The 27,641-nt window shown below is 38.7% G+C and overlaps 1 protein-coding gene across 1 annotated transcript; it reads right to left on the bottom strand.

Annotated features, from left to right (window-relative positions):
* UBLCP1 (ubiquitin like domain containing CTD phosphatase 1) lies at positions 1 to 26,816 on the bottom strand. The gene is made up of 11 exons (XM_087924218.1): positions 26,426 to 26,816; positions 16,245 to 16,423; positions 14,093 to 14,184; positions 12,911 to 12,996; positions 12,714 to 12,829; positions 10,487 to 10,585; positions 7,860 to 7,897; positions 5,523 to 5,621; positions 4,808 to 4,924; positions 1,692 to 1,819; positions 1 to 872 (listed from the first exon to the last, which is right to left on the bottom strand). Exons 2-11 carry the CDS (start codon positions 16,396 to 16,398, stop codon positions 845 to 847), a joined length of 957 nt encoding a protein of 318 aa, XP_087780344.1. The 5' UTR covers positions 16,399 to 16,423; positions 26,426 to 26,816; the 3' UTR covers positions 1 to 844.
* Positions 26,817 to 27,641: the final 825 nt, after the last annotated feature.

Below are 27,641 nucleotides of genomic sequence, written 5' to 3' on the forward strand. Positions count from 1 at the left end.
TTTTAAGAAATGTATTTATTATCATTTTTCATATTAGCATGCCTGTTCTACTTTCTTCAGAACTATTCTGTTATCTTAATTTGAAACAGGCATAAGAACAGCACAGTGAGGGACTATCGGTCGATATTTATCATACTTCCACAGTGTGGGCCAAAGCAGCACAAATTATGCAATGCTTTAGAACAACTGTTGCTAAATGTTTTCACTGACAGCACTTGTATCCTGAAGATTTGTTTAGAACAGAACAACAAATGTTCATCTTTTAAGAAGTTAATCCTGGTTTTCTTCAGGGTTAAATTCTCTTATTTGAAACGTTTTATATAAAGGATCTTGTCATTCAGATTTGTGCATGACAATATATTTCCCTTGATAGTGCTTTCCTGAACAAAAGGAACACTTAACAAATCATTACATAATCAGACAATTCATAAACTTCAATACCATAACATGAAATGTACTTGTTTCTCAAACTGAGAATACAAAAAAAATGCTCCATGGTCAAGATCAGAATTTGGAAATAGATTTACAGTACTGATAGACTGAATAATTATTTTCCATCCCCCAACCCCTGAAAAACAATACAATCTTCAAACTTTTGGCAATACTACAATAGCAGTAACAAGGAGATTGTTCTACATAGCTTCAGAGATAAGGTTATCTCCGAGGTTTCTTTTCCTTTATTTGTCAGCACTGATCTTCATGAAAGAGACCAGAACAAACCAAAAGGCCAGGTATAAGAGTCACTCAGGTGGATTAAGTCAGTGTCCAGCACTACTTTATTCTAGCTTATACAAGATCAAAGGATCTCTATCTTCTGTTTGGTTTCAGCATCATAAAATTAAAATTATTGTCCTTGTTTCTTTGAGAGGTACCTGAAAGAAATCAAGACATTGTGTATTTATAACATGAAATATAATTCCCCATTAACATGATACAAATGATCAGAAACACTGGGCATTTCAAAATGATACTACTACTACTAAGCTGATTGATTTTCTGGAAACATACATATTGGATTACTGTATGTATTCATTTCAGATTGGATACCATATAGCCTTCAGAACCATAATGGGCGGGGAAACCACATCACTTGTGGGAAATGTTTCTTTGCAGTTTCAGTAAAAGGCTTGGTATGGCTTCTCACTTGAGTTAACTACACTTTAATCTCAAATATTGCCAAGTCATGAACAGAATTTTGAGAGGTTCCATTTGCTCAACCAAAGCCAACATAGAGCAGATACCAGATTCCACCAAGGTCACTGAAGACATCCTGGTGATCGGCAGATTGGCAAGGGCAGCTTCATTTCAATCCTCCAATATTGGCCCTATTTAGACACTCAAAAGTGTGTCTGTAGAGAACTTGCAAAGTAGTGTGGGGTGAACGCATTTTTTCCCAGCCTCTTGGCACCGAGAAGGAGGATCTGAAGAGGTACTGTAAGTATAGACTATTTCACTGAGGTACCAGATCCTAGGTAGGACTGAAACTAAGTTCAACTCAGCATACCTACAACTTCCCTTCAAACTGTTCCATTCAATTAGGGGAAAAACGTTTGAATGTAAATTCTAAAAAAAACAAACACAAGTGCACTGTACTTCATGGCCAAGGATGCAACTCTTTTAACAATTTTAAAGCAACACACATCTCATGACCAATCCTAATTCACTTATATATCAAATTATGTAATCTTTACCTTTCCCAGTGTTTGTGGTTCAACTCCAAAAAGTCATCTAATTTTGCTATTTCCTTGAGATACTGAGTAAGTTTTAAAAGCTCTTTATCTTTATCTCTGTTTAAATGTGCCTTCATGAAGGGTTTTATCTGTTGACAAAAAATAAAATGGGGGTTAACTACATAAGGAGCATACTAACATGGTGGATGCTTTATTCACAGCCTAATCTCATAGATCAGCTTTAGCTGATCAGTGGCACAGTTTAAATTCAGCCAATCTCCAACCTCCCACCTTTGAGGATTATGATCTCTTACTCTCTCACTACGGTCAAGAAATCCTGTGCAAAGGACCTTGGATACGGTTCTGTGTACTAATCATATCCATGCAACAACTCAAAGATCCAGGCAGATGCACAATTTTTTTAACTTAATACACAAACTTAAATTAGACATGAGGCAGCATATTGCAACTGAACTTGAGAGCAAGAATAATTTCCTTTCACATGGGACTTTGATTGAATCTTTCTAACAAAAATTGTATGTGCCTTCAAAAGGCCACTAGGTTTTGCATGTGAGAGTACAGAAGCCTGGCATTCTACATTTGAGAACTTACACCAGCTAGATACGTTGAACTCCTCCCATAATATTTAAACCAGCTAAACTAGTGTAAATAATTGCCTCTATATATTGGACAGAAAATACAATTGCATGTCAGAGAAAGGAACACAAGAACAGTACTGCATGTACTATTGTTCAAATGTAATCACTTGCTGCAAGCTCATTCCAGAAATAAACTTACTTTTTAATTTTCCAGCTTTCCATTTTGCCTCATTCTCACAGAGAACATGGACTTGTTACTGGAGAGTAAGACTGCCCTCCAGTGTGCAGTCATCAGATTGTAGCAGAGCTACAATACACTATTTTTCTTCCAATCAAATATACGCAATCCCCCATGAGAGAATGAAGTCTTTGGTGATCTCTGAGCTTGGTTGTTTGTTGTAGATGCTTGGATGCATGATTAGGTAACTTCACCAGCGCTAGGAAGCGTGAGGTTTTCCCTTCTGAATGAAGCTCAGAGGGCACCAAAGACTCCACAGCTCAACTCTGAGCTATGTATATTCTCTTCTATTATAATGAGGGAAATAACTTCATGTCAACTTGTCTCAATTTAAATGTTATTATGATGGGAGTCCTATGAACTTTGGGAGGGAGTATGTTGTTTCAGAAGACAGGCATTGCAACAGAGAAGACACAAGATGATGCCATTTAATTGAGGAGATCATGAGCACACCTGTTCTATTTGACCATATTGGATGGACACCAACAATTGGAGATTGGAAATCCCTTAGCTAGCCTGGCCCTATGTTATGAGAGCCCTGAACTGCCTTGAGTTCATCTGGAAGCTAACTGGTAACCGGTAAAGCAATTGGGTCACATGAGCATAATGTGAGAATCCCAACACCTGTGCTGCCACATTCTGGACTAGCTGTAGCTTCTGGATAATCCTCAGAGGCAGCTTGAGATAGTGCAAAATTGTGTATTCAAAGTACTTGCTCTACCAAATTATATAAATGCAGGCTTGGCTTCTCCATGAACCTGTGACTTAGGAGGGAGAAAAAAGTACACCATGTATGTTTAATTGCAAAGAACAAAAATTAACTGGAATAGTAACTATTATTACCTTTGTTGCAATAGTTTCCACCAGGTTCCATGTCCTTCTAAGAGGATTATGAAACTTATCCCAGGCACTACGTGTTGTGCTTATTAAGCCTTGATGACAATAAATTAATGCTCTATGGAACAGCTAATTAAAATTTGCTGCATCTAGTAAACATCTTGTCTGATTCCTCCTACAGTAATATTCCCATAAACAGTCACTCACAATTTGTCTTGCTATCAATAAAATCTGAACACTGCTTGTTTTTTTTTCCTCCGGAAGGAAACACTGATATTATTCTATCAGTGTTACGCTCTATCATGTTTACCTCCATGTGATCACTGATTTTAAAGCTATCTGCATTCATTGGCTACAATTTCCCAAAAGTAGAAAGATTAGGAAGGCAATACTAGCTTGCATCATGACAGCCAAGTAAAACCTCTTCCTAAAATCCTGTCAAATTTGAGGATGGGAAGAAACAAATCTGTAATTTTACCAGTCATTTCAAAACAGGTATGTCACACACCTTTATTCTGCTCAAAACAAATTTATCCCCAATTAAATAACCTTTCTGATAGAAAATTTTTTAACACCATCAGGTAGAAACTTCTATCAATTATTAGCAAAAGTACCAATATGCTGCTGTTGAATTATTCAATGATATCAAACAATTGCCATTTACATATAAATTTTACATAAATCAGAGAATAGATGTTGTACAGCAGCTAAAATTGCAGTCCTATAAACTATATTATTTATTTACATGTTTCAAATCCTTATTTCCTATCAACTAACAAAAAGTGTTATGTGAGCCTTTTAGCTTCTCATTTTTTTAATCCACAGCCACCAAAAAGTAGCGGCAAAACATGGAAAAAATTGTGTGATTTTTCTTGTTATTTGTACTAAATAGGTTTAGCATCCCTAACATAAGTGTTTTGTTAAAATCCTCCAAGCCTTCCTCCAAACTAGCTACTGCCCTCCAGGGGTACCTGCCATATTTTCCATAGCTGGAAAAAAAGGAGCACTTTAAAACATTGCATCAGTGCTAACACCAAAATGTTTTTACCACATTCTGTACCCAAAAGTACAACGTGGTCTTACTCAGAAGTAGTTGCAGAAGTTCTAAAAGAGCTGGTGAAATTATTGTAAGTAAAAAGGAAGTGTGATGTCAGTGGGTCAGGTGCTAGAATAGGATGATGGAGATCCTAGTTCATTCAAGCCTTTCTTTCCAATATTAGATTGGATATACTTAGCCACTAAGGCTTGGAACAGAACCCATGTCCCCATGCTGTTGTTTTAACATAATAGAGGGATTTATGTACATAGTGGCATGAAAAAAAGGAAGCAGCCTTCCTAGTAGCAACAATGCTGATAGGATCAAAGGCTGGTTCCAATGAAAGCATCAAAATTGTTCAAATGTAAATCTACCTGAGTTTACCTTTTTTAGCCAGCTGATATTTTTTTCTAAATAAACAAATTACCTTTAGTCCATTCTGTGGGTTCATCAGAAAATTTCGACCAATGTCATCAAACATAATAGTATTTTTCTTGCTGTAAAACTCTGAAAATTTGCCCCATATAACTCCTAGAGGTTTTACCTGTAGAAGCAAAGTTGGAAGAAAATCAAATAAAATTGCTGATTTAAACAATTTTAGGAACCTTAAGCCTGTAATCATCTACTCATGATCTCGGAATACATATCACTGAATTTAACAGAATTTATCCCAAACTAATCTTTAAAACAAAATATGTGATAAGATCTCCAACTCAGTAATTCATCACAGCATTAGAGAAATTTGAGAATTAACGGCAGCTTGTCTCACTTTTTTAAGTTGTTCAAGCATCTCCCTCCCTTTCCATAAGATACACACTGCAATTCAGATGCCTCGAGCACACAAGACAAACTGCAGTGTTCTTAAAGTGTACGTTTGTACTGAATACTTCAATCATCTAAAACTATTACTCCTTAGATTATTTTACTGTGGAGTTCCCACTCTGGAGATACTAGTAGCTGAACTATACTGTCTAATCCCTTAAGATTGCATACAATAATCTTTCAGACATACTGCTGATGGAAAAGGCTTGATTGGAAGTCATTGGGTTCTTCATCTGCATTTTATAAAATAAACAGACTACATAAATAGACTTCTAGAAATTGACAAAATATCCTCTCTATAGAAAAGTAATTGCTCATACATCAATTAAGCCCCGCCTTGGAGTGTGCACAGTTATCATGGCAGCACTATCCAACATGAAGGTTATCTTGTAGTTTGCATTGGTGCTCACTCCCAGCTCCTGCAATGCAAAAAGAACAATGACTGAAATTTTGTGCACTAGCTACCTCTCTGCTGTACTTTACAAACCAGAAATAAATAAAAAAATCTCTTATTTGCCTAACAAATAAGAGATTTTTTTTAGAAAACACTAGCTAAAACATGTTAAAATAAATGCCTACTCCCTCTCTCAAAGGGGACCGTGAAGGTTAGGGTTGGAAGGCATGTCTTATTTGTTTGTTTACTTATTTATAAAATTTATAGGCTGCCTAATTTGTACGTACAAATTGTGGCATTGCAGTCAATGAAAGGAACAGAATTGGCTGCTTTACTAAGTTATCCTAGTCAATAGAAGACGCTCCTCATTTTATTTTTATTTCTCAGGTTATTTGCGGGCACATTTTGAAAGGATAAGAAATGTAAAAATATTACTTTACAAAAGTAATCTGATGTTCAAAGAAGCAGGTACTTTAACAGGCCAGCTACCTAATTTCTTTTTTTAAAAAAAATCAACATGTTTGAGCAGCTTGGCATATTTTTTGTGTAACGAACAAGAGACAACGCAACTCTCTCCATACAAGCAGAGCACCTTCATTTTTGCACCTAGTTGGAATGACTACTATTGTCAAGACAGAGACTATGTTTTGATGGGAAATGCTTGAAAATGTGCTTGGCTTCAGGAATGGGATGTCAAAATACCTAACAGTCCTTTGGGCTTTGTTATATACTGTATATTGTATATAAAAGTGCTACCCATGTTTACACAGAAGTGCTCAGTGCATTCAAAAGCTAAGAATGGTCAACAATGTCATGTAAAAGAACAAATCTTATGAACAAGTTTATTAACCAAGTATTACAAAAAGTTATGATTATTTTAAAGCAAGATAAACTGCTTAATGGTAGCTTTTGAGTGCTCTGCAACTACTATTATCACCTAAATTAATTATCATATTTAAGAATTGCCCATCTCTTTCCCACAGAGATTCTATTGTGGACTGATCTAATTTAAGTAAAATACCTTACTATATATTCACAAACTAAAATTGTTAATATTAAAAATAGGACACTTTTCCCATCATGGCTATATGCAGGTATTCCAGCACAATTTGTGAAAGTGACTAAGATATTTCAAATAATACAACATTATCCTATTTTTATTGGTAGTGTGTAAAGCTGGCTATACATCCTATCTCCAGAACTTCCAATCCATCAACCAGATGGATTGTGGTCTGCAAACACAGCTGTATTATTCTTGTAATTTCAAACAGGCTGTATTATTATTGTTGTAATTTCAAACAGGTTATTTATGCTTTTTACATATGGGGTTGTGTTTTATACATAGAATCTGTGAGGAACTGGGTAAATGACAAGCTGGAGTGATTTAACATGGCTTTCTCTGAATTAGGACCTCTGGAAAATTATGTGGTGGATTACATGAAGTCCTGCCAAATACATTATCTAATATGGTGAGTGAGAAGCCAGCTGCACTGAAAAAAAAGGGCACAGTAAAAAAAAAAAGAAAAAAGGATAAGTTCTTATTTTCCCCATTCTTAAGATGTATATATGGAAATGTTCCTCTGGGAATTATGTTTATAGGCTAGGTTTGAGGGATCAACTGGGAAATATCTGGTCCAGAGGGAAAAAATATGGGATGATTTCAGGAACTGGTGGTGAGCAGTTATTAGATTCCTATAGATTTAACTCAGACTCTGCTGCTATTTTGGCATTTAACCATAGGCCAACAGATGAGAGTCTATCAGCTGCTAATCTCTACTAGGAAATATATGAGAAGTCACAATCCCATGAACTCTGAGAAAAGTTCCCCAGAGACCTGGATTCAGACTTAACTCCTCAGAAAGAAGTTCCTTTTTATTCAGGAAAATAATCTGACTGAATTGAGGCTCCTGAAGTTAAAAAGAGGGTTCATTTTAGTCAATTTCTTTGCTCCTCTACAGCTCACAGGGCCACCTTCCAAATAGTCCTAACAACAAGGATATTTCTAAGGCATAAAAGGAGAATTGGTGAAAAAATGAACTCCTTGTCCATTTATTTGCAGGAACTTCCCATCTGCAGAATTAAAATACTTTTTCATGGAAATCCAAGCCAATGGATTTACTTATGCCAATTTATCAACACCAGAATTCTGCATTCTAATTTAAAGTATATTTAGAATTTTGTGACAAGATCATTTTAAAAACCACACAAATTCTAAACAATCTAAATAGAACATTAGAAAGAGAAAGGCATATGGAATACTTACTTTCATTTTGGCTTCAATCCATTTCATATTAGTTGCAGCTGAAGTAGAAAAAGAGATTATAAAATGAAAAGTTGTTTTTAAAACAAGGGTAAAGTAATTATTTGGCTATTTTTAAATTTTAGTTTTCATTCTTATTTATAATTAAGAAATCATCTTAACTAGTCCAATGGGTCTGCCGATCAGTTATTAGGAAGGAGGTGTGCATCCTTGCAGCTAAAGTTCTACTTATTTGATGATTCTGGATATTTCTAAGAAAGCTTTCCCCAACCTGACACTACTCAGATGTATTGGAAGAACTATCAAAACTCCTAGCTAGAAGACATTTGATTAGATAGAGATAGAAAACATATAATACCACCATGTATGAATAAATATGAATAAATGAAGGTAGGAATAAAGATAGAAACAATCCTAAGGGTATATGTGAAGTATATACACTGCTCAAAAAATAATAATAAAGGGAACACTTAAACAACACAATGTAACTCCAAGTCAATCACACTTCTGTGAAATCACACTGTCCACTTAGGTAGCAACACTGATTGACAATCAATTTCACATGCTGTTGTGTAAATGGAATAGACAATAGGTGGAAAGCATAGGCAGTTAGCAAGACATCCCCAATAAAGGAGTGGTTCTGTAGGTGGTGACCACAGACCACTTCTCAGTTCCTATGCTTTCTGGCTGATGGTTTGGTCACTTTTGAATGCTGGCGGTGCTTTCACTCTAGTGGTAGCATGAGACGAAGTCTACAACCCACACAAGTGGCTCAGGTAGTGCAGCTCATCCAGGATGGCACATCAATGCGCTGTGTGGCAAGAAGGTTTGCTGTGTCTGTCAGTGTAATGTCCAGAGCATGGAGACGCTACCAGGAGACAGGCCAGTACATCAGGAGACGTGGAGCCCGTAGGAGAGCAACAACCCAGCATCAAGACAGCTACCTCCACCTTTGTGCAAGGAAGGACAGGAGGAGCACTGCCAGAGCCCTGCAAAATGACCTCCAGCAGGCCACAAATGTACATGTGGCTGCTCAAACGGTCAGAAACAGACTCCATGAGGGTGGTATGAGGGCCCGACGTCCACAGGTGAGGGGTTGTGCTTACAGCCCAACACCGTGCAGGACGTTTGGCATTTGCCAGAGAACACCAAGATTGGCAAATTCAGCACTGGCGCCCTGTGCTCTTCACAGATGAAAGCAGGTTCACACTGAGCACATGTGACAGACGTGACAGGGTCTGGAGACGCCGTGGAGAACGTTCTGCTGCCTGCAACATCCTCCAGCATGACTGGTTTGGCAGTGGGTCAGTAATGGTGTGGGGTGGCATTTCTTTAGGGGGCCGCACAGCCCTCCATGTGCTCGCCAGAGGTAGCCTGACTGCCATTAGGTACCGAGATGAGATCCTCAGACACCTTGTGAGACCATATGCTGGTGCGGTTGGCCCTGGGTTCCTCCTAATGCAAGACAATGCTAGACCTCACGTGGCTGGAGTGTGTCAGTAGTTCCTGCAAGACGAAGGCATTGATGCTATGGACTGGCCCTCCCATTCCCCGGACCTGAATCAATCGAGCACATCTGGGACATCATGTCTCGCTCCATCCACCAATGCCACGTTGCACCACAGGCTATCCAGGAGTTGGGGGATGCTTTAGTCCAGGTGTGGGAGGAGATCCCTCAGGAGACCATCCGCCACCTCATCAGGAGCATGCCCAAGCATTGTAGGAAGGTCATACAGGCATGTGGAGGCCACACACACTACTAAGCCTCATTTTGACTTGTTTTAAGGACATTACATCAAAGTTGGATCAGCCTGTAGTGTTTTTTTCCACTTTAATTTGGAGTGTAACTCCAAATCCAGACCTCCATGGGTTGCTAAATTTGATTTCCATTGATAATTTTTGTGTGATTTTGTTGTCAGCACATTCAACTATGTAATGAACAAAATATTTAATGAGAATATTTCATTCATTCAGATCTAGGATGTCTTATTTTTGTGTTCCCTTTATTTTTTTGAGCAGTGTATATATACTTCACCTATGCCCTTCGTATATGTGAAGACTTATTCTATTGCTCATTCACTTTAATAACATTCATTTTAATATAAAATCAGGAGGAAGCATTAAGGCAAAATTTTATAAATTATGAACATCAAGAGAATAATAGACAAATGACACAATAGTGTTGAGAGCGATGCCTCATGGTCTAGATTTATAGAACCATCTAAATACTATACATCTTTAGAAAAAATTGGATTCACACATTCACCTCTTTCTCACTCTTCCACTGGACCAACTATGCTTCTTGTAGATCAAGGAAAGCTTTCAAAGCAGTTTGTAATAAGTAATGATAAGGCATAGGGATTCTGCCAATTAAGAATAATGTATCATTCCCAATTCCTTGGGCAAAGTGCAGTATTGGGTTTCTAATCTCTTTTCCCCCCAGGAAAAAATATACTTTTCGTCAACCTAAGTTTGCCCAACTGCCCAAAATTAAACAGGATTAAATGTAACAGAAAGACTGAACACCAAAAAGATGGAAACATAAGCTTCAATATGTATTGTCAGACTCATGCATTGCAAATAAAAATGGCAAGTAATAGAATCATTTGTTTGTAAAGTAAATGACTTACACCAAATTACAATATCATAATCTTCATAAGCAGATGTCAGAAACTCATGAAGGTAGGGCCTCATCAACTCAATTCCCGTTTCTGCACATGACCTGTGATCTGAGAAGAAAGTTGCCTGAATTATTTGACTGGGTTCAAATTTTCTTTGAACATCATCCCCAAAGATTGACCTAAACTAATTGCAGTTTTTTTTATTAAAAAAGCCTAAAATACTACAAATCAGAGCTTTGCAGAGAAGGGAAAGGAGGAAGAGTTCCAATCTCTTATCTCCATACCAGCTGATAGGTAGAATTTTAATGTATCTGAAAGGTGTACTGCTCTAAATATTGCATCAATATGTGGAACCAAATGCATAGAAACCATCAGTTCCATGGATCCTGCAGGACATGCTGATGCAATCAAACCTGGAGTTGCTCTCACTGTGACCAAGGTTTCCCATGTTGACCATTTCAGTTGACCAAGCTAGGCAGTTTTAGTGAAAATAATTTTACAGTGTGCCTTGAAGGTTTTCTAGAACACAGTGTAGACAATCCCTATAACACTTGCCAATGCAGAACAGCCTTGGTTCCATTTCAGCTAGTTTGGGGGAGACCAACAAATAGAATCTTCTCCTGCAATACTAGACCTGAAGTAGTTTAAGGCAAAACACTGCCTCCAACTTCAACGCAAAGAATCACTATCCCCACAGAGTGAAACTAAATTACTTTATATCAGCCTAATAACAATGTTTTTAAATATATAACTGCAGTGAGACTACTATAAGCTTAAAAGTGGAACAGTAATACAATGGAGTAATGGTTTGTGAACATATTGTTACTGGTCTGACAGTTAATGCATCAGACTAGAAACTAGGAGACTGTGAGTTCCAGCTCTAATTTAGGCATGAAAGCCAGGGGTAACTTTGGGTCAGTCACTCTCTGTCAGCCTAACTCACCTATCAGAGTTGTTGTAGAGATAAAAGAAGAAGGAAGGAATATTAGGTATCTTCACCACTTTGAGTTATTTATAAAAATAATAAAGGTGGAATAAAAAAAAATATTAAAAACATCCTTACAGAGATGGCTAAATTAACTTCTTTCCCTTAAGAGAAAACATAATATTTATGGCTAACTGGAAACCCCCTAGAAATGTATTGCATAAAATGAAAAAGTGTACTTGTAGTCTGGATGATTAGAAAAAAAAGCCTGGATAATAGAAAAGAGTAAGCATTTTTTCTAATTATAAAGTAAGAGATTATTTTGTAATTTTACTTATATTTGCTGCAAAGGAACTTGGAAGCTTTTTCTATTTTGTTTTCATTCTTCCTACATTTTTTTCTTTCTCTTACCTTTCATTTTAATGCTCCTTGTAAAACTTTTAATTAAAAAAATAAGATAATTACACAATATACAATTCAAGATCACAACTACTACCCTGTGGACATGACCCCCCCTCCCCCAAGTTGCTAAAGGCCTAAATGATCACCAGTTTTTCATATAATTTTTACATATACTACTGTCAGCACAGATTCTTGTTAGTTTAGGTTCTACCTCTGTTACATCTAAAACAGGGAGCTAAACTTTGATTACCTGGAACCACAATCTGTAAACATTGTTTCAAGTGACCTACTGATTTCAGATTTTTGTTGACATCTGAATTTCAATATTACTTAATCAAAGCTATCTCACAGAAAATTATAATTCTTACTGCGATATGAAATGTTTTATATTAAATTACTATTATCAGTATTTCCCCCCTGCATTTTGAAGAGTAAGCATACATTTTAAAAACATGACTGCAACTGATTGTCTGCCTGCTTGCTTTCATGTTCAACATTTTATTTTTAAAGTCATGTTTACCAAAGAACTAACCATATGTATACCATACAATTAGCCTTAGAGAACATATTTTACAGCTGGTGATTAAGGGCCATTGGATTAGCAGGTAACAGGAAATGAAATATTTTCATAATCAACTTTATTGAAATTATTTCATTTAAATATGTTTATATTCCCCTCACTGGTGATTTTTCAAAAGATGCTTAAAATGTTTTGTGTTATGCTGTCTTATGGTTTTAAGTTGTCACCACAATATGCCTGCTACTATTCAAACAATTACTATTTGTGATGTAGTTATTGTTGTAAACTATACTGTAAAAGCTATGAAGTATACAGCAAAAGTAATAAACAATCAAGATATACAACATTAAACAGAAAGCAACAGTTTCAACTTAAGGTTAATGACTTACCAAACAATGTATAGTCAACATCAAGGACTAACAATTTCTTCCCTTCTCTTGGGGGATTCAGTATTTCTATTTTGTACTCCTTAACTCTGCGGGAGATTTTCAGCAGATTCTCCTCCCTAAACACAAACAATATAAGCATCATATAGTTGTAGTTTCTTTAGCTAGTCATTCACTTATTACTCTACACAATGACTCACCGATTTTCTACTTCAACAACTTCCTCTTCAATATCAAAATCATTGACTACATCTTCATTATCAGGAGGTGGCCCGAGGACATCTTCCTATAATGAAGGTAATTTTTTAAATAAATTAGCACAGAAATAGTCATGTGTTTGCCTAATTTGGTGGATTATCCAAAAAAGCAGCAGCACACAGCCATGGAGGCTGACTATAAAATGAATTGTCTGCTGCAGCATAGCATCCCTTCACTCTTACTTGATTGTTCCTGCAAATAAATCAGCTGCAGTCTTGTTAACATTTAAAAGTCCTGGGATTTGTAAGTAAAGAATAAACTCAGATTACCATTCAAGCTTCTGGAATTCATACTGAACTTGGATTTTGGTCCATATGGGAAGAAAAGGGGAAATCCAGTCTATACTTTTAATATTAAAGGCTTCAAAAAAAAATCATCTTTTCTACTTCAAGCAATGGGAGAAAAAGTTTGGTCCAAGTCAAGTATTGCACTAAATTTCTCTCTGGAAGTAACATAAAACTATAGAAGTGCTTGATGGCAATATCTTCCTTGTTCCTATTATGTGACATGTTACATACCTCAATCCTCTTTTTTGCTCTATTTTAAGAGTGCTACTGGGACATGAGGAGTGGGAATGATTTGTTCAGAAACCAAAAGAAGAAACAGATCCTGAATCTCTTTTTTTCAAGTTGGAACATTCTCACAGGACTTGAAAAAGAGAATCTGATTTGTCCAATGGCCTTCACGACATTATCTCAAGAATCAAAGGACTGCAGCCCAGACCAATGTTTTCTTGATAGCTATTCATACTATAGGAATTAACAGAGTAAATATGGTTGAATGAATTGATAGACACTATGCTCACAGGAAATCAGCAGCTGCCATTTAATTAAAGGCTACTGCAACAACAAAACGGGCATGGAAATAAAATAAAATGGAAAGCAAATGGTACTGTATTTCATAAGTTCACATGGTATATAGGAATCCTGCATTTGGAATAATAAATTTGGTCCATTAATATGTATTGTGCAAAGGCAACTATTTACATAAAGGACCACTAAAAGTTTTCACAAAAGCAGGCTCTTTACATCATTCTAACATGATTTTGGTGGTTACACTTTAGTGAATTTTATAGCCATTAGAAATCGGTATCTATGCTTTAACAGAGCAAGAAGATATTTTACCAAACTTTCCTCACGAGTCCCCATCATCATGATTTTAGTATTTGGTTTCAATTTTAATGATCCAAGCTTCACATCATTTTCTGCTGGCTTGCCTGCAATATAAACAGATTAGATTTCCTAAGTACCAGTGTACAATTTCTTTTTCTTGCTTATTCTGAATGACATTTTTGAATCACTGACCCATTAAGGTCAAACAAATCAATAAAAGACAAAATTCTTTCTATATAACGTTTTATGATTGAAAGACCGCAGAGTTACCCTGAGGTAAGATGTTTATTTGTTTATTTATTATTTATTTATTTTTCTGCTATGCATGCTGGAAAGTCTTCAATAAATCAGTAAGAATTCTCTTGGCTGCTTCTCTAGCACAGCTTTATATTTACTTTGTTTCATTCAGACAAATATTTCTTTCTTTTCAATTAAGAACTTATAAGAAAATAAGCCAATCTGAAAAATTGCTGGGGCTTACAACCTGAGTAGTTTCGACTTGTTTTTCCTAGGTAGCTGAAATCTCTGTTAACTTGTGCTTTAGTCCTTTATGTAATGATATTAAAACTAATGCAATCACAACTAATACAATCATTTTGTGTGTATGCGTGTGTGTGTGTGTGTGTGTGTAATCAATATATATATTGATTAGCCTATAGGCCATATCAACGTACAGGTTCTAGCACATATTAACAATAACATTCCAAACAATTCCAAACAATTTAAAATGAGAGTAGGGTGAAATTATAGAATAAAATACAATAATTTAATACATATATAGAATAGAATAAAATGACATAAAATTATATTTCTGTATCACCCCTGCAATCTATCCCAATCAGGCCCACCTATGCCAATCTCAGTCGGACCATTTTACTTAAAAATTGTGCTGTATTAAATGTAGTTTTCAGATTCCGGCCACACATGAAGTATGTTGTTTTAATACAGGCCTCCTACTGGGCCACATATTTAATATATAATCAAGGTACTTATCTCTTGCCCCCTTATACAAACAGCAATTGAATAATATATTAGTCAGATCTTCTACCTTTTCAGCTCCACAGATACATGTTTGTTCATTATATGGGATAGAATGGAATCTCCCAGATCTAACCATTGTATCAAGCTGTTCAAATCTTGCTCAGGTAAATGTTTCCCTGAGATATTTTGGCAATTGTGATTTTATATATGGTAGTTGTCCATTTGGAATGTGCGCTTATATTTGCTCAGCCATTTCAGGCTACCAGCCTTATTAAATATGGCTATATCATTTTAAGCTTCTATATCCATGATTCTTTGGACAACTTTTTTTGGGTTCTCTGTTACACAAGAGGCAGGGAGACCACAGCTCTTTATATAATGTGTCAATTTAATAATCCAGAAGGTTTATTAGGATTCCAAGTATAAATAAAACTCTGAATAAGCATTTGAGTTGTTCTATAAAGTGCTTGACAAGAATCACAGAAATCCAGGTTCAAATTTAACCATGAAAACTCACTGAGTAATGATGAGCTAGTCAATGTCTGACAGTCCAATCTGCTTCAGAGGATTGTGGAAAATACATTAAGAAAAGTATGTAATGTACACTGTTCATGAAGTAAAAAAGGGATGACCGTCTAACAAACAAATATATAAATAAATCATTTTAATCCATACAGCCAATATACTACTGGAAAATACCAAGTGGGTATGAACAAAGATCTTCATAAACAAATATGCCTAAAGCTATAGTCCTAGAGATAAGGTTCTCTCTCTAATTTATTGGATACATTGTTGTTTCTAGTCTTTTAACATGTTACAACTGTATTCCACTTTTTTTCATAAATGAATATGTCTGCATTAGAAAGCTCCCTTGAAAACAAAAGGAGATATATATGTATCATATATACATGTATATCATATACAGAAACACACAGACCCAGCACATACAAAAAATTAGTTGAACAGTTCTCTATGCATTAATACACCACTGGAATGTTCTGTTAAAGAGGATGGACTATTGTTTAGTGCACAAGTGTCAGTCTGCTTCTTGTACAAGGTGTGAGAGATAAACCTTAGATTAGGGTCTATGCTATATTATTTTTTAGGAAGTGCTTTAACATTTAAACAGCCAGGAACTATCACAGCTACCTTACTTAATGAAGAAAGACAAGGAGATGATTACCTTTTATTTTAAGTCCCAGAAGTTTTTGGCGTTCTGGTAGCACTCCTGTAAGTCCTTTGAGTGATTGCTTGAGATCCAACACTGTGTCCTCTTCTGACAAGGTGGTTATTAAAAATTCTTGCCCACCCCATTTTATAATGAGAGAGACAGCCATATTTGTAACATATGTTAAAACAATCCTATGAAAAAATCAAAAGAAATAAAAAAAATTGGTTAGACAATCCCAGATATCTAACCTTTTTTTAGAGATAATAGGAAAAACAACCCAAATATTTAATCTTGAGTGTCATTCTCAACACATTTAAAGGGATTTACCTCTCAATACACGCGTATCTGATTTGAACTGTAACAAATCCAGGACATTCTTTTTGTAACATCTTCCAAACTTCTATATTCTCTTTTACACAATATTGTTCTAATGACTTCAAAAAAACACACTCCTAGTATGCATTATAGAGAGGTATTTAGAAATCAGAGGTGGGAAAGCGTCAGAGAAAATAACAGCTGAGGAAACTATCCTTAATGTATTTTAAACTGAGAATAAATTTTATGTATGGTGCTGTTTTTTATATGTACGTAATGGATATACACAGTGCATATATATAAACATACAAAGATATCTGGCTCCTGGGAATTATTTTAAAACGGTAGCCTTTGGATCACTTGGTAATTTACCCTCCAAATACTAACCAAATATGACCCTACTAAGACTTTGTGGGATCACTGAAGAAACTGCCACTTACTCACATAAACATCCTTAAAAATGATTTGAAATGCCCAGGCAATTGATTCCAAGAAGGAACAATTTCTTATTCTTCTTGGAATAATTCTGAAGAGAGAGAATAATTTGCTGCTACTTTTAGACCATGCACTTTGCTTTGTCCCATGATGATTTTTCCCTATGTGCTCAAAATCTCCCTGAAAAAACCAATCTTTTGACTGGTTATCAATCAGAATTATATAATTACACCTCACACCAAAAGCAATCCTGGGCAGCAATCAACAATCAGATAAAAACAAATAAAAAATAAAAATAAAAAAATCCACATTAATAAATATCATAAATGTGAGAAAAAATATAAGAGGAAAATATCCCCCTCAACAATGGAATCATCTGAACAAGTCTTTAGTTGCCTGGGAGACCCAGGCCTGACAATATATAGCCAAGTCTTGAGGACCCAGGAAACACACAACAATAGTAATGGGAGACTTCAATTATCCTGATATCAATTGGAAAACTAATTCTGCACCAAGTGAGAAATCAAATAAGTTCCTAACCAACCTAGCTGACAACTTTGTTGTCCAAAAGATAGAGGGTAAAACTAGAGGGACAGCCATACTGGACTTAATTCTTACAAACAGAGAAGAAGCGATAGAGGGAGTTGAAACTGCAGGAACCTTGGGTGAGAGTGACCATGTCATACTAGAATTCAACATAACACAAATACAAGCAACAGAATATAATGATACCAGAGTCTTGGATTTTAAAAGAGCTGATTTCAATAAACTCAGAGACAGCTTGGGAAAGATTCTATGGATGAAAATCCTAAAGGGGAAAACAACTCAAGAATCTTGGGAAACTCTAAAAAGTATTATCATAGAAGCCCAGAACAGCACAATACCACTGAGGAAAAAAAAAACAAGAAATCCAAGAAGAAACCAGCATGGCTACACAAAGATCTCTCCGGCAAATTGAAAGAAAAAAAGAACAAGTACAAAAAATGGAAAGGACATACAACTAAGGCAGAATATCAGCAGATAGCCAGAATCTTCAAAAACAAAGTCAGGATAGCAAAGGCTCAGAACGAACAAAGACTTGCAACAAAAGTCAAAGATAATTTTAAAAAAGTTTCTTCCAACATATAAATAACAAGAAAAAAAATCAAGGAAACAGTCGGTCCACTAAAGCACGGGTTCCCAATCACCGGGTCCCAGACCGGTACCCGCCCGTGGATCATTTTCTACCAGGCCACCGGTTTGCTGAGCGCCGCCATCTTGTTTCGACGAGAAAGTGCTTCTGGGTGAGCTTTTCCGGTTGGAAAGCGGTGTTTGGGTCCTGAAAGAATCCTCGCGCCTTAGTTTCATCAAAGGGGGCGGCTTCAAACAAAGAGCTGTCCCGATGGCGGAGGAGATTAAGAAAGCACAAAAAAGGTACAAAGGAGGAGTTGAAGGTGGCAGGGAGAAGCGGGGAATGGCTGGCTGGCCAGTCGCTCAGCTCGCCTTGCCTTGTCATGCGTGCTGATGCCGGTACCGGGCCGCAGATCATTTTGTGATGCTGGTACCGGGCCGTGGCACAAAAAAGGTTGGGGGCCACTGCACTAAAGAGAGAAGATGGCAAGGAAGTAACAGGCAACAGAGAGAAAGCAGACCTTATTAACTCATTCTTTGCATCCGTCTTCATGCAAAAAGAAACTATAGCTCAACCCACCAAAAATGTAACTGTAAAAGACAGACCAGAAATAAAAGTTAAAATAAGCAAAAAAAAAATAGTAAGAGAACACCTGTCTGATCTTGATGAAAACAAATCACCTGATGGATTACATCCCAGAGGTTTTTTTAAAACAAGTTTTATTGAATTTTTCACATAAAAAACAAAAAGCTCTTTTTAGTGGACAACGTATTTCCAGATCATCACTTTTACATACAAATATGCATACTTAATTCTATTATTACCTTTTCCATTCCAAATTTACAGAAAAGACAAAGACAAATTAATCCAAATCTCTTACATTAATCTCAATCCAAACATCCTTTCATTTCATTTCATTTCAATTATTTCAAATATAATCCTTTAATATTTTTAAGAGTAAAAATAACAATATGTTTTTCAAAAAAAAGGTTACCAATGTCTCTCCTTCCTTTTAATAGTCTGTATTAGCTTATTCATTTAAACAGTTCTTTAATCTGTCGTATTTTCTTTTCATGATACATTCTTTCTATAAATTCTAGATTGATACAAGTTTTAACACAAGAGAAAAAGAAACAAACTTAGGTTTCCCCCCCTTTTACTGCTTTGAGTATGACACCTCAGTGATCAAAATATACCTTTATTCCCTCATCTTAATTCCCAATAAACCTTTATTTTTAAGTAGTTAAAATAATAATCATTACATCTTTTCATTTGGATTCTGCAATATATTTTCCCCCCTTAATTTTATTTCTAATTTCAAAAAGGGAAAAGGGAAAAATTGGCTATTTAATTCCTGGTTACTGATATTGACCTCATTTTTAAACATCTTCACATTCATTTCAATTATTACAAATTCTTCAATAAACCTTAACTTTTCTTTTAAAGATAAAGTAAAAATGTATATTCATCTAATCAAGAGTTATCGGTATCTATCCCTCCTTTAATAATCTATATTACCCTATTTTCTAAGTATTTTTAATTGCAAATATATTCTTGTTACCCCTTGTCACCCTGCAGAATCCCCCTTTTAACTCATCAACCATTATCTCTAAAAAAAACAATTTCTTTTCATTGTTTTACTATTTCCGTGTTTCTTTATTTCCTGGACCTGTTTCTTACTGCCTCTCTTCCCCCTTTTTTTCCCATATCTTTTCTCATTCCAGTTTATATCCCTCTCTTTCATGATATCTTCCTTTCCCCTTTTCTGCTGCACCTTTCTACCTCTCCTAATTTCACAGGTATTCCCCTTTTTGATTACCTTCTTAAATCTCAACTTTTTAGCCTTCCTTCTTTTCCCTCGTCTTTGTAGTGTTCTTTGTGTTGTCTATTTAAAATGGCTTCTCCTTGAACCGACTCCTCCTCTGAAGTTCTTTCTTTTTGTTCAATCGCCATTTCCATTTCTTCTAACACAGAACAAAGTGATTCGCCTCTTTCCTGTAGTAATTCTCTCATATTTTTAAGTTCCATTTTTAATTCCCGAAGAGATATCATCATTACATTCTCTTATATTTTATAATTGTTAAAGTCCACAAAAAACATTTTTACTTTCCTTCTTTCTTCTTCAAGTTTTCTAAACTTCTCAATTGTTCCAACCCAGGGTCTATACCAAAAACATCAATCAATCCCACAGTCAGTTTTTCCTTGCTTCTTTCTTTATTCTGGTTCAGCTTTCACTTTCTAAGATTCTTACTTTGTTTCAATATTTCTTTAACATTATATCGACACAAGTTCATACAGAAACAGGATGATTTCCCTTTTGTTTGAGCTCAAGTTTTTATCCAGAAGATGGCACTCTCTGTTATACAAAGTCTTCACCTTTTCCCCTTATTTTAATATTTAGGGTTTTTCGAAACTCAATATTCCAGAGCAATCCAGTCTCCAATTTGTAAAGTTTAATTATTATTATTTTTTGACAATCTTAAGTCCAGCTTTACTTTATGCCTATTTGTTGCCAAAATATTCCAATCCAATTTAATTAAGTCTTTAATTCCGGTTTCTTCCTTTCCCGGTTTGAAACCCCTTAGCTGTCAAAATTATTTTCTTGTTTTATTTCCTGTCCCTTTGTATTTTCGTCGCTCACTTTTCTTTTCTTAAGAGTTCAATGTTACCTTAATCCTTTTTGTTTAGTTGTTTCGCCCAATTGTCCTGGCTCAGATGTTATCCACCTCTTTCCTCACTCCTGCACAAATCTTAATCCAGCTGAGTCCTCCTCTTCAGGGTGGCCATTTTTGACCACCGCTTCAGTCGTCTTCGGGGGGGGGGAGACCAAGCCCAGTAGGGGAGATGCAGCTCCCCTCAACCTGGCTGGCAGCTTCCCCTTACTCCACCGCCCCTCCAAGGCAGTTTCAGCCCCTAATCGCAATGATCTGGGCTCTCCAATGAAAGAGCGCAAACCATAGCTGCGGACAGTCGCAATCTACGGTCCGTCAGCGAGGAGGGCTCAACCTGGAAGTTGCATCCCAGAGTTTTAAAGGAGCTGGCGGAGATCATCTCAGAACCATTGCACCAAACCTTTCAAAAATGCTGGAGCACCAGGGAACTACCAAAGGACTGGAAAAGAGCTGATGTGGTTCCCATCTTCAAAAAAGGAAAAAAAGAACAGACCCAGGAAACTATAGAGCAATCAGCCTAACCTCAATACCCGGGAAGATACTGGAAAAGATAATAAAAAAACAGATCTGCCAACATCTAGAAACAAGTAAAGTAATAACTAGCACTCAGCATCGGTTTGTTAAAAACAGATCATGCCAAACCAATCTCATTTCATTCTTCAACATAGTGACTAAATTAGTAGACCAGCAAAATACTGTAGACATAATATATTTAGATTTCAGCAAAATCTAAATATATTTAGATTCGACAAAGGCATTCAACAAAGTAGACCACAACCTACTTAGTAAACTAGAAAAAAATGGAATAGATAGCATCACCACTAGATGGACTCGCAACTGGCTGACAAACCGTACGCAACGAGTAGTCCTTAATGGGTCTAAGTCTACATGGAGGGAAGTAAGCAGTGGGGTGCCACAAGGTTCTGTCATAGGCCCAGTACTCTTCAATATCTTCATTAACAACTTAGATGAGGGAATAGAAGGGGAACTTATCAAATTTGCAGATGATACTAAGCTGACAGAAATAGCTAACACCCAAGAAGATAGGCTCAAGATCCAGATGGATCTTGACAGACTAGAACACTGGGCCATATGAAACAAAATGAAATTCAATGTAGAGAAAAGTAAAGTCCTACACTTAGGCAAGAAAAACCAAAAGTACACACACAGACTGGGTGAAACCAGGCTCAATAGCAGTAACTGTGAGAGGGATCTTGGAATCTTAGTAGACAACCAAGCAGCTAAATATGAGCCAGCAGTGTGCAGCAGCAGCCAAACAAGCTAATGCAATCCTAAATTGTATTAACAAAGGGATACAATCAAGGTCAAGGGAAGTACTAATACCACTCTATAAAGCCTTAGTAAGACCACACCTAGGGTACTGCATCCAGTTTTGTTCACCACATTATAAAAAAGATGTCGAGACTCTAGAAAAAGTACAGAGAAGAGCAACCAGGATGATTAGGGGGCTGGAGGCTAAAACATACAATGAACGTTGTGGGAACTGGGCTTGGCTAGTCTAGTAAAGAGAAGGACCAGGGGAGACATGATAGAGATCTTCCAATATTTGAGGGGCTGCCACAGGGAGGAAGGGGTCAAACTATTTTCTAAAGCACCTGTAGGCCAGACAAGGAATAATGAATGGAAACTGAACAAGGAGAGATTTAACTGGAAACAAGGAGAAACTTTCTGACAGTGAGAACAAACAACCAATAGAACAGCTTGCCCTTGGAAGTTGTGGGAGCGCCATTACTTGAGACTTTCAAGAAAAAAATTGGACTGCCATTTGTCAGAAATGGTGTAGGGTCTCCCGTTGGCAGGGGGTTGGACTATATGACGTACAAGGTCCCTTCTAACTCTGATTATCTGTTACCTTTTGGAATATCAAAAGGGTTGGAGCTAATCTATTCTCCAGCATGCCTTTGGGATAATCCACACATACGGGTTGATTCTGCCTTTCTGCCCAGAGACTGAGTCATCAATCTTTGCCACACCTCTTCCTGTTGGGGCAGGAAGCCCACTAGCCCCAGTCATGGCTCAGTCTTGGCCCTATAGAGATGTGGCAAAGGTTGGCTCCAATTTCAGCAGAAAGCAGCAGTTTAAAGTGTGGATTCTCCTAAAGGTTTGCAAACTCCCTAAAAAGAAACAAAACATCACTAATAGGCAGCAATTGGATCTTCTATCTGCTCCGTTTTTTCATGGCTCCCTGAACTACCAATTGAAGGCCTAACAGCCCAAGAGTCAAGGGGAGCCCCAAAATGAACTCCCTCGCCTGGGGGGGCGCGCTGAAGCCACCATCGCCACCAGCACCGTTACGCGTCCAGGCTTGACCAGGTAGCTCCGGAGCAGCCGCTTTCGCTTTTGTGCTTACAGTTGATTTTCAGGGCCAGCAGCGGCCATTTTGGCCACGTGGCAAGTTGTGCAGGCTATCCAGCAGACTGGTAGGGCTGCCACTGCCACAGCCCAGGGAAGGCTTCTAAGACTTGAATTCCCATCTGGGCAAGAGGATCTGAGGATCGGGAGAGCTCTCCTCCTAGCAAGACAGCGTGGAGCCCACAAGTGGAAAACGATCCAAGTAGAGTCCCAGGAAGGCCAGATCTGCAAGTAAAGAGGCTGCTAACAAGATAAAACCAAAGGCTCTTTATTCTAGAAAGCCCACAAGAGCAAAAGAAAGAAGCCAAAAAGCATTGGAAAAGCAAATCTCCAGGGTTCAGAAGCAAGCAGACCAGGAGAGGTATTCCCGCTCCCCCCAACCAGAGCCGGGCACTTCCCTTCCTCAGCAGCCATTAACACAGGAGTTGCCTGCAGCTTCTGGGGCTTGGTCACCAGAGGGAGATGAGGGAGAAAGGATTTATCTCATCTGCTGAGAAATCCAAACCCAAAGATTTCCTTTTGACTGCATGATTGCTAGCCCTGCAGATTTACAAGTCAGGGACATATGGCTGGAATACCTGAAGCCACTTTTACTCCAACTGCAGCGGGAATGCGCTCAGCAGACAGATTGGGCCCAGAATTATCAGAGGACCTTAAGGGCCTTATTGCTCAGACCATTTCTCACAAGGTAGCCTCCACCCTGAAGGGGAGGAGCCTTTCATCTTCCCCAAGATCTGATCCTCAGCCATCTCAGCCAGTGCAATACCAGGCCTCCGTGGGATTCCCTAGATACCAGAGGGACACTTCTCTGGCCCACTCCATCAGAAGCAGGGTATCTGGGATGGAGGAGGAAGTTCAGGGAGAGAAGGGGTTCTCAGAAGATGAGGACATATCACCTGATCCAACCCCGTTCACGGGTCTGTTCAGTCTAGGGCTGTTTAAATCTCTCCTCCACAAGGTTAGGACCACTGCCCAAACTGATCCTTTGCCCACTATTCCCACTGCCTCACCTGATACTCAGGGGTCCAACAGCAGGGTTTTTTCTAAACCCACAGTTCTCCAACAGGAGATTCCTTGTCCCAAGATATTTCTGGACATACTTCAGAGACAATGGGTGCAGCCAGGATCCTTCCCCACACCGGGGGGCTAATGATAATTTGTTTTTCAATATGGCTCCTCTCCTTACTGAGTCACTTCAACTTCCCCCTTTGGACGAATCTTTGGCATCCTTGATCTTTCCCTCTGCAATATTGGGCAACATAGCAGAGGCCCTTAAGACAGAGGACAAGATGATTAAAAAGTGGGATAAAATAGTCAGTGTAATTCAGTGAAACTTTTGTGAACAAAAATAAATGAAATGAAATAAATGAGAGAACTGAATTAGGAAAGAATGGGAACATTTTAATTACTCAATGTTTTATAAAATATAAGTGAAGTGGGGGGGAAGTAACTTTGGAAAGTTTATAAGTGTTCCCATAGAAGTATGATACCTATTTGAAAAGTAATGTGTAAAATGTTTAAAATTTAAATGAATATTAATATTAATGATAGAATTGAATTGGTATGGATTGTTGTTTTAATTATATTATAAATTCATAATTCTTTCTTTTTTTAAAATACAGTGTGTAGTCTTAGAATGTACCAAGCAGAATCCGAATGGAAGTGTTATACTTTTGCCATAAGTGTTATACTTTTAGGGGAAAGATATAAAGGCGTCATACTCCAATCAGTGATTACAGGAGAAATTTTGTTTAATGAGAAAAGATAATAGATGCTGAAACAGGACAGACAAAGAATATAAGTATAATGATCTGAATTGAGATGAAATAAATAAAATAAAATTAAGAAAGTTAAAAGAGGGGAGAAGCTATATAGAAAATGTAGAATGGTAATAAGATATGGAATGGTATATAAAAATGAGCATGAACTGTACGAAGAGATGTAACCAGGGATCAAGCTGCTTTCAAAAAAGATGTTTTATGTTTTTATGTTTTTATGTTTTGTTTTGTTTATGTTTGTTTTTAAAAATCAATAAAATTTTCTTAAAAAAAAAAAAAAGACAGAGGACAAGAAGGCAGAACAAAATTTCCACAGGACAAATCAGGCCAACACTTGGGTGGTCAAAGCAGCAAAGCATTTTTTCCCCATAAGCATTCGCTTTCTAAAATAATTGTACTTCTTCTCCACTTCCTTGTAGACTTTCTGCACATAATGGGAAAGTTTTAAAAAGAAGGGAATTTACTGAAAACCCCAACTGTGTTTTATCCTCGTCCCCTGATCTGGAGCCTTGGATATGGCTTTTATTTCCTTCACCAACTTTCAGATTTCAGAGCTAGGGGTTTTATCATTTATCTCTTGCTCTGGGCAAAACCAGACAGGGATAAGATCAAAACTCTTTTAAGGAGGGAAGCGGAGGTGCCATAAGTGATGCATAATAAAAATCACAACCAGGGCCAAACACCCCAAACACCTCCCACCCCCAAATTCACCCAGTGGATGGCTGGCGTCAGACGAGTCCAATCTGTTCCTTAGAAACCGAAGTCTTCCCAGCCCCCCCTCCCAGGGTCTCCCCTCCTCACTTTCCAGCAAAATCGAGGAGGGTTTCCTATTCTCTGCCTGGGACGCCGAATGCAACGGCAAACCCCAACATTTACCAATAGGTCGCAGAACGACCCCACCCCCGGGTCTCGGGCCCCGGTCTAAAAGCTCCGCCGCGTTTGAACTCGAGTAACCCCAGCGCAGCGAGCTGCCAATCGAAGGCAGTCGACGACGCCGGCCTAGCAGGAAAAGGACCGACGGGGGTTCCCGGCACCGATCGGCGCTCCTCGGGGAGGGTGGGAGAGAAACGTTCCAAGGGTTTCCTCCCGTCATTAAGCGGGGGAGGGGCGGAATTGGGGGCGCTGCAACAGTCCAAGAGCAATAAAAGGGCTTTCCCCCCCTCCCGGGCCTCTTAGAGACCACCGGTTTTAATGGTCAAGCCGGGACTTTGGCGGGGAGGGGGCGGAGAAGGCCCTGGCTGCACAGGGGAGGGAGAAGGGGGCTTGCGATCTGCGGGCCGGGGAAAAGTCAGCCAACTTGGCAGGCAGCCGGATTACGGGGGGACGGGGGAGACGTGGGTGTAAGAAGGATAACGCCGAGATGGAGCAAAAGCAGGAAGGATACAGAAGAGAGGGGAGAGAGAGAAAAGAGGCGACGGGCCGTAGGAAAGAATCTCCCGCGAGAGAGGCGAGGGGACGCGGCTCCAAAAAGGATCCTCCGGACCCGGCAGGTTCGTACGGATCTCTCACCTGCTGCCCGTGCGATTAATCTTCACCCCAAGCGGGGCTGGAGAAGGGGGTCCCTGCTTGCTTTGCCCGTCCGCGCCCGCCTTCCTTCCTCCTCCGCCTCGGCGCAGTTCCTCCAACAGCCGCTACGGCACCATGCCTGGCCTGCGCTGGCGTGGCTGCAACCGATCGCGCCTCCAGGGCAGCATCGCCGCCGCTGCCGCCGCGGCTGTCTACCCGCTGAGGGCCACACAGGCGACCCCAAGCGGGCTCTCCTTCCCCATTAACGGGCGCCCGGGGCCCCCGCGAGCTCCTGCGTTGCGCGCTTCCAGCTTTGCCAACAAACCGCCAGGCTCGGGCAGCCTCCTCCGCCCCCTACCCTAGCGGCGAAGAGCGCATGCGCTCCGGGGGCAGCGAGACAAAGTGCCTGGCTGCGCCGTGGCGGGAGCCGAGTGGAAGAGGGCCGCCCTCTCCTGGGGAGCGCGGCGTTTGCGGCTCTCCTGTTCAGTCCCCAACGCTGCCCCGGGCAGCCATGTTCCCGCCAAAGCCTGTCGGAGATGCAAATCTGGTAATCGCCTCTTTACGAGAGCAGGCAGAACCCTCTGATCCCCGCCGGGGTTTCCAAGCGCTTCACGTTTTAGCCTCCTTTACCAAGAAAGTAGGCGCGCAATTTAATGGTGCCGTCGCTCCAGTAAGGGTGGAGGAGCCAACTCGGAATATGGCAAGATCTCGGAACCAAGCCCGGGTGGCTTTAGGGGAGCATGCTCGGTTTAAGGGATTCCGAATGTAATGAGGTTGAATGGAGTACGTGCCATCAGATGATAACGACTACATAGATTTTCTCCTGGATGATTTATCCCGGGCTTGGTCTTCATGGCTTCTAACAGTGCACCCACCGCTGCGGCTATCAGGTCCATCCACCTTGCCGCTGCTCGTCCTCTTATCTTTTCTACCACTTTTCCCAGCGTTTAGAGACTTCCAGAGATCTAAGTCTTTGCCTCCTATACCCAAAGTATGAAAAATTGAGGCTGGTCGTTTGTGCTTAAGTGGGAACTCTGGGTTGATTTGTTGCCTTAATCTGTTCGTTTGCTTTCTTGGCTACCCATGGTATCCTCAGGGGTCTTCTTCAACACCAAAGTTAAAAATCCATTGAAATTGAACTAAACCGTTGGAAATAAACATAAATGGGAGTAAAACTCTGGCATAAAACTGTGCCATGTCTAATCACAATCTGGCCAAG

This window comes from Pseudonaja textilis, chromosome 2 (genome assembly GCF_049901715.1).
Source record: "Pseudonaja textilis isolate UNSWEBS1 chromosome 2, rPseTex1.2, whole genome shotgun sequence".
Classification (NCBI taxonomy): Eukaryota; Metazoa; Chordata; class Lepidosauria; order Squamata; family Elapidae; genus Pseudonaja; species Pseudonaja textilis.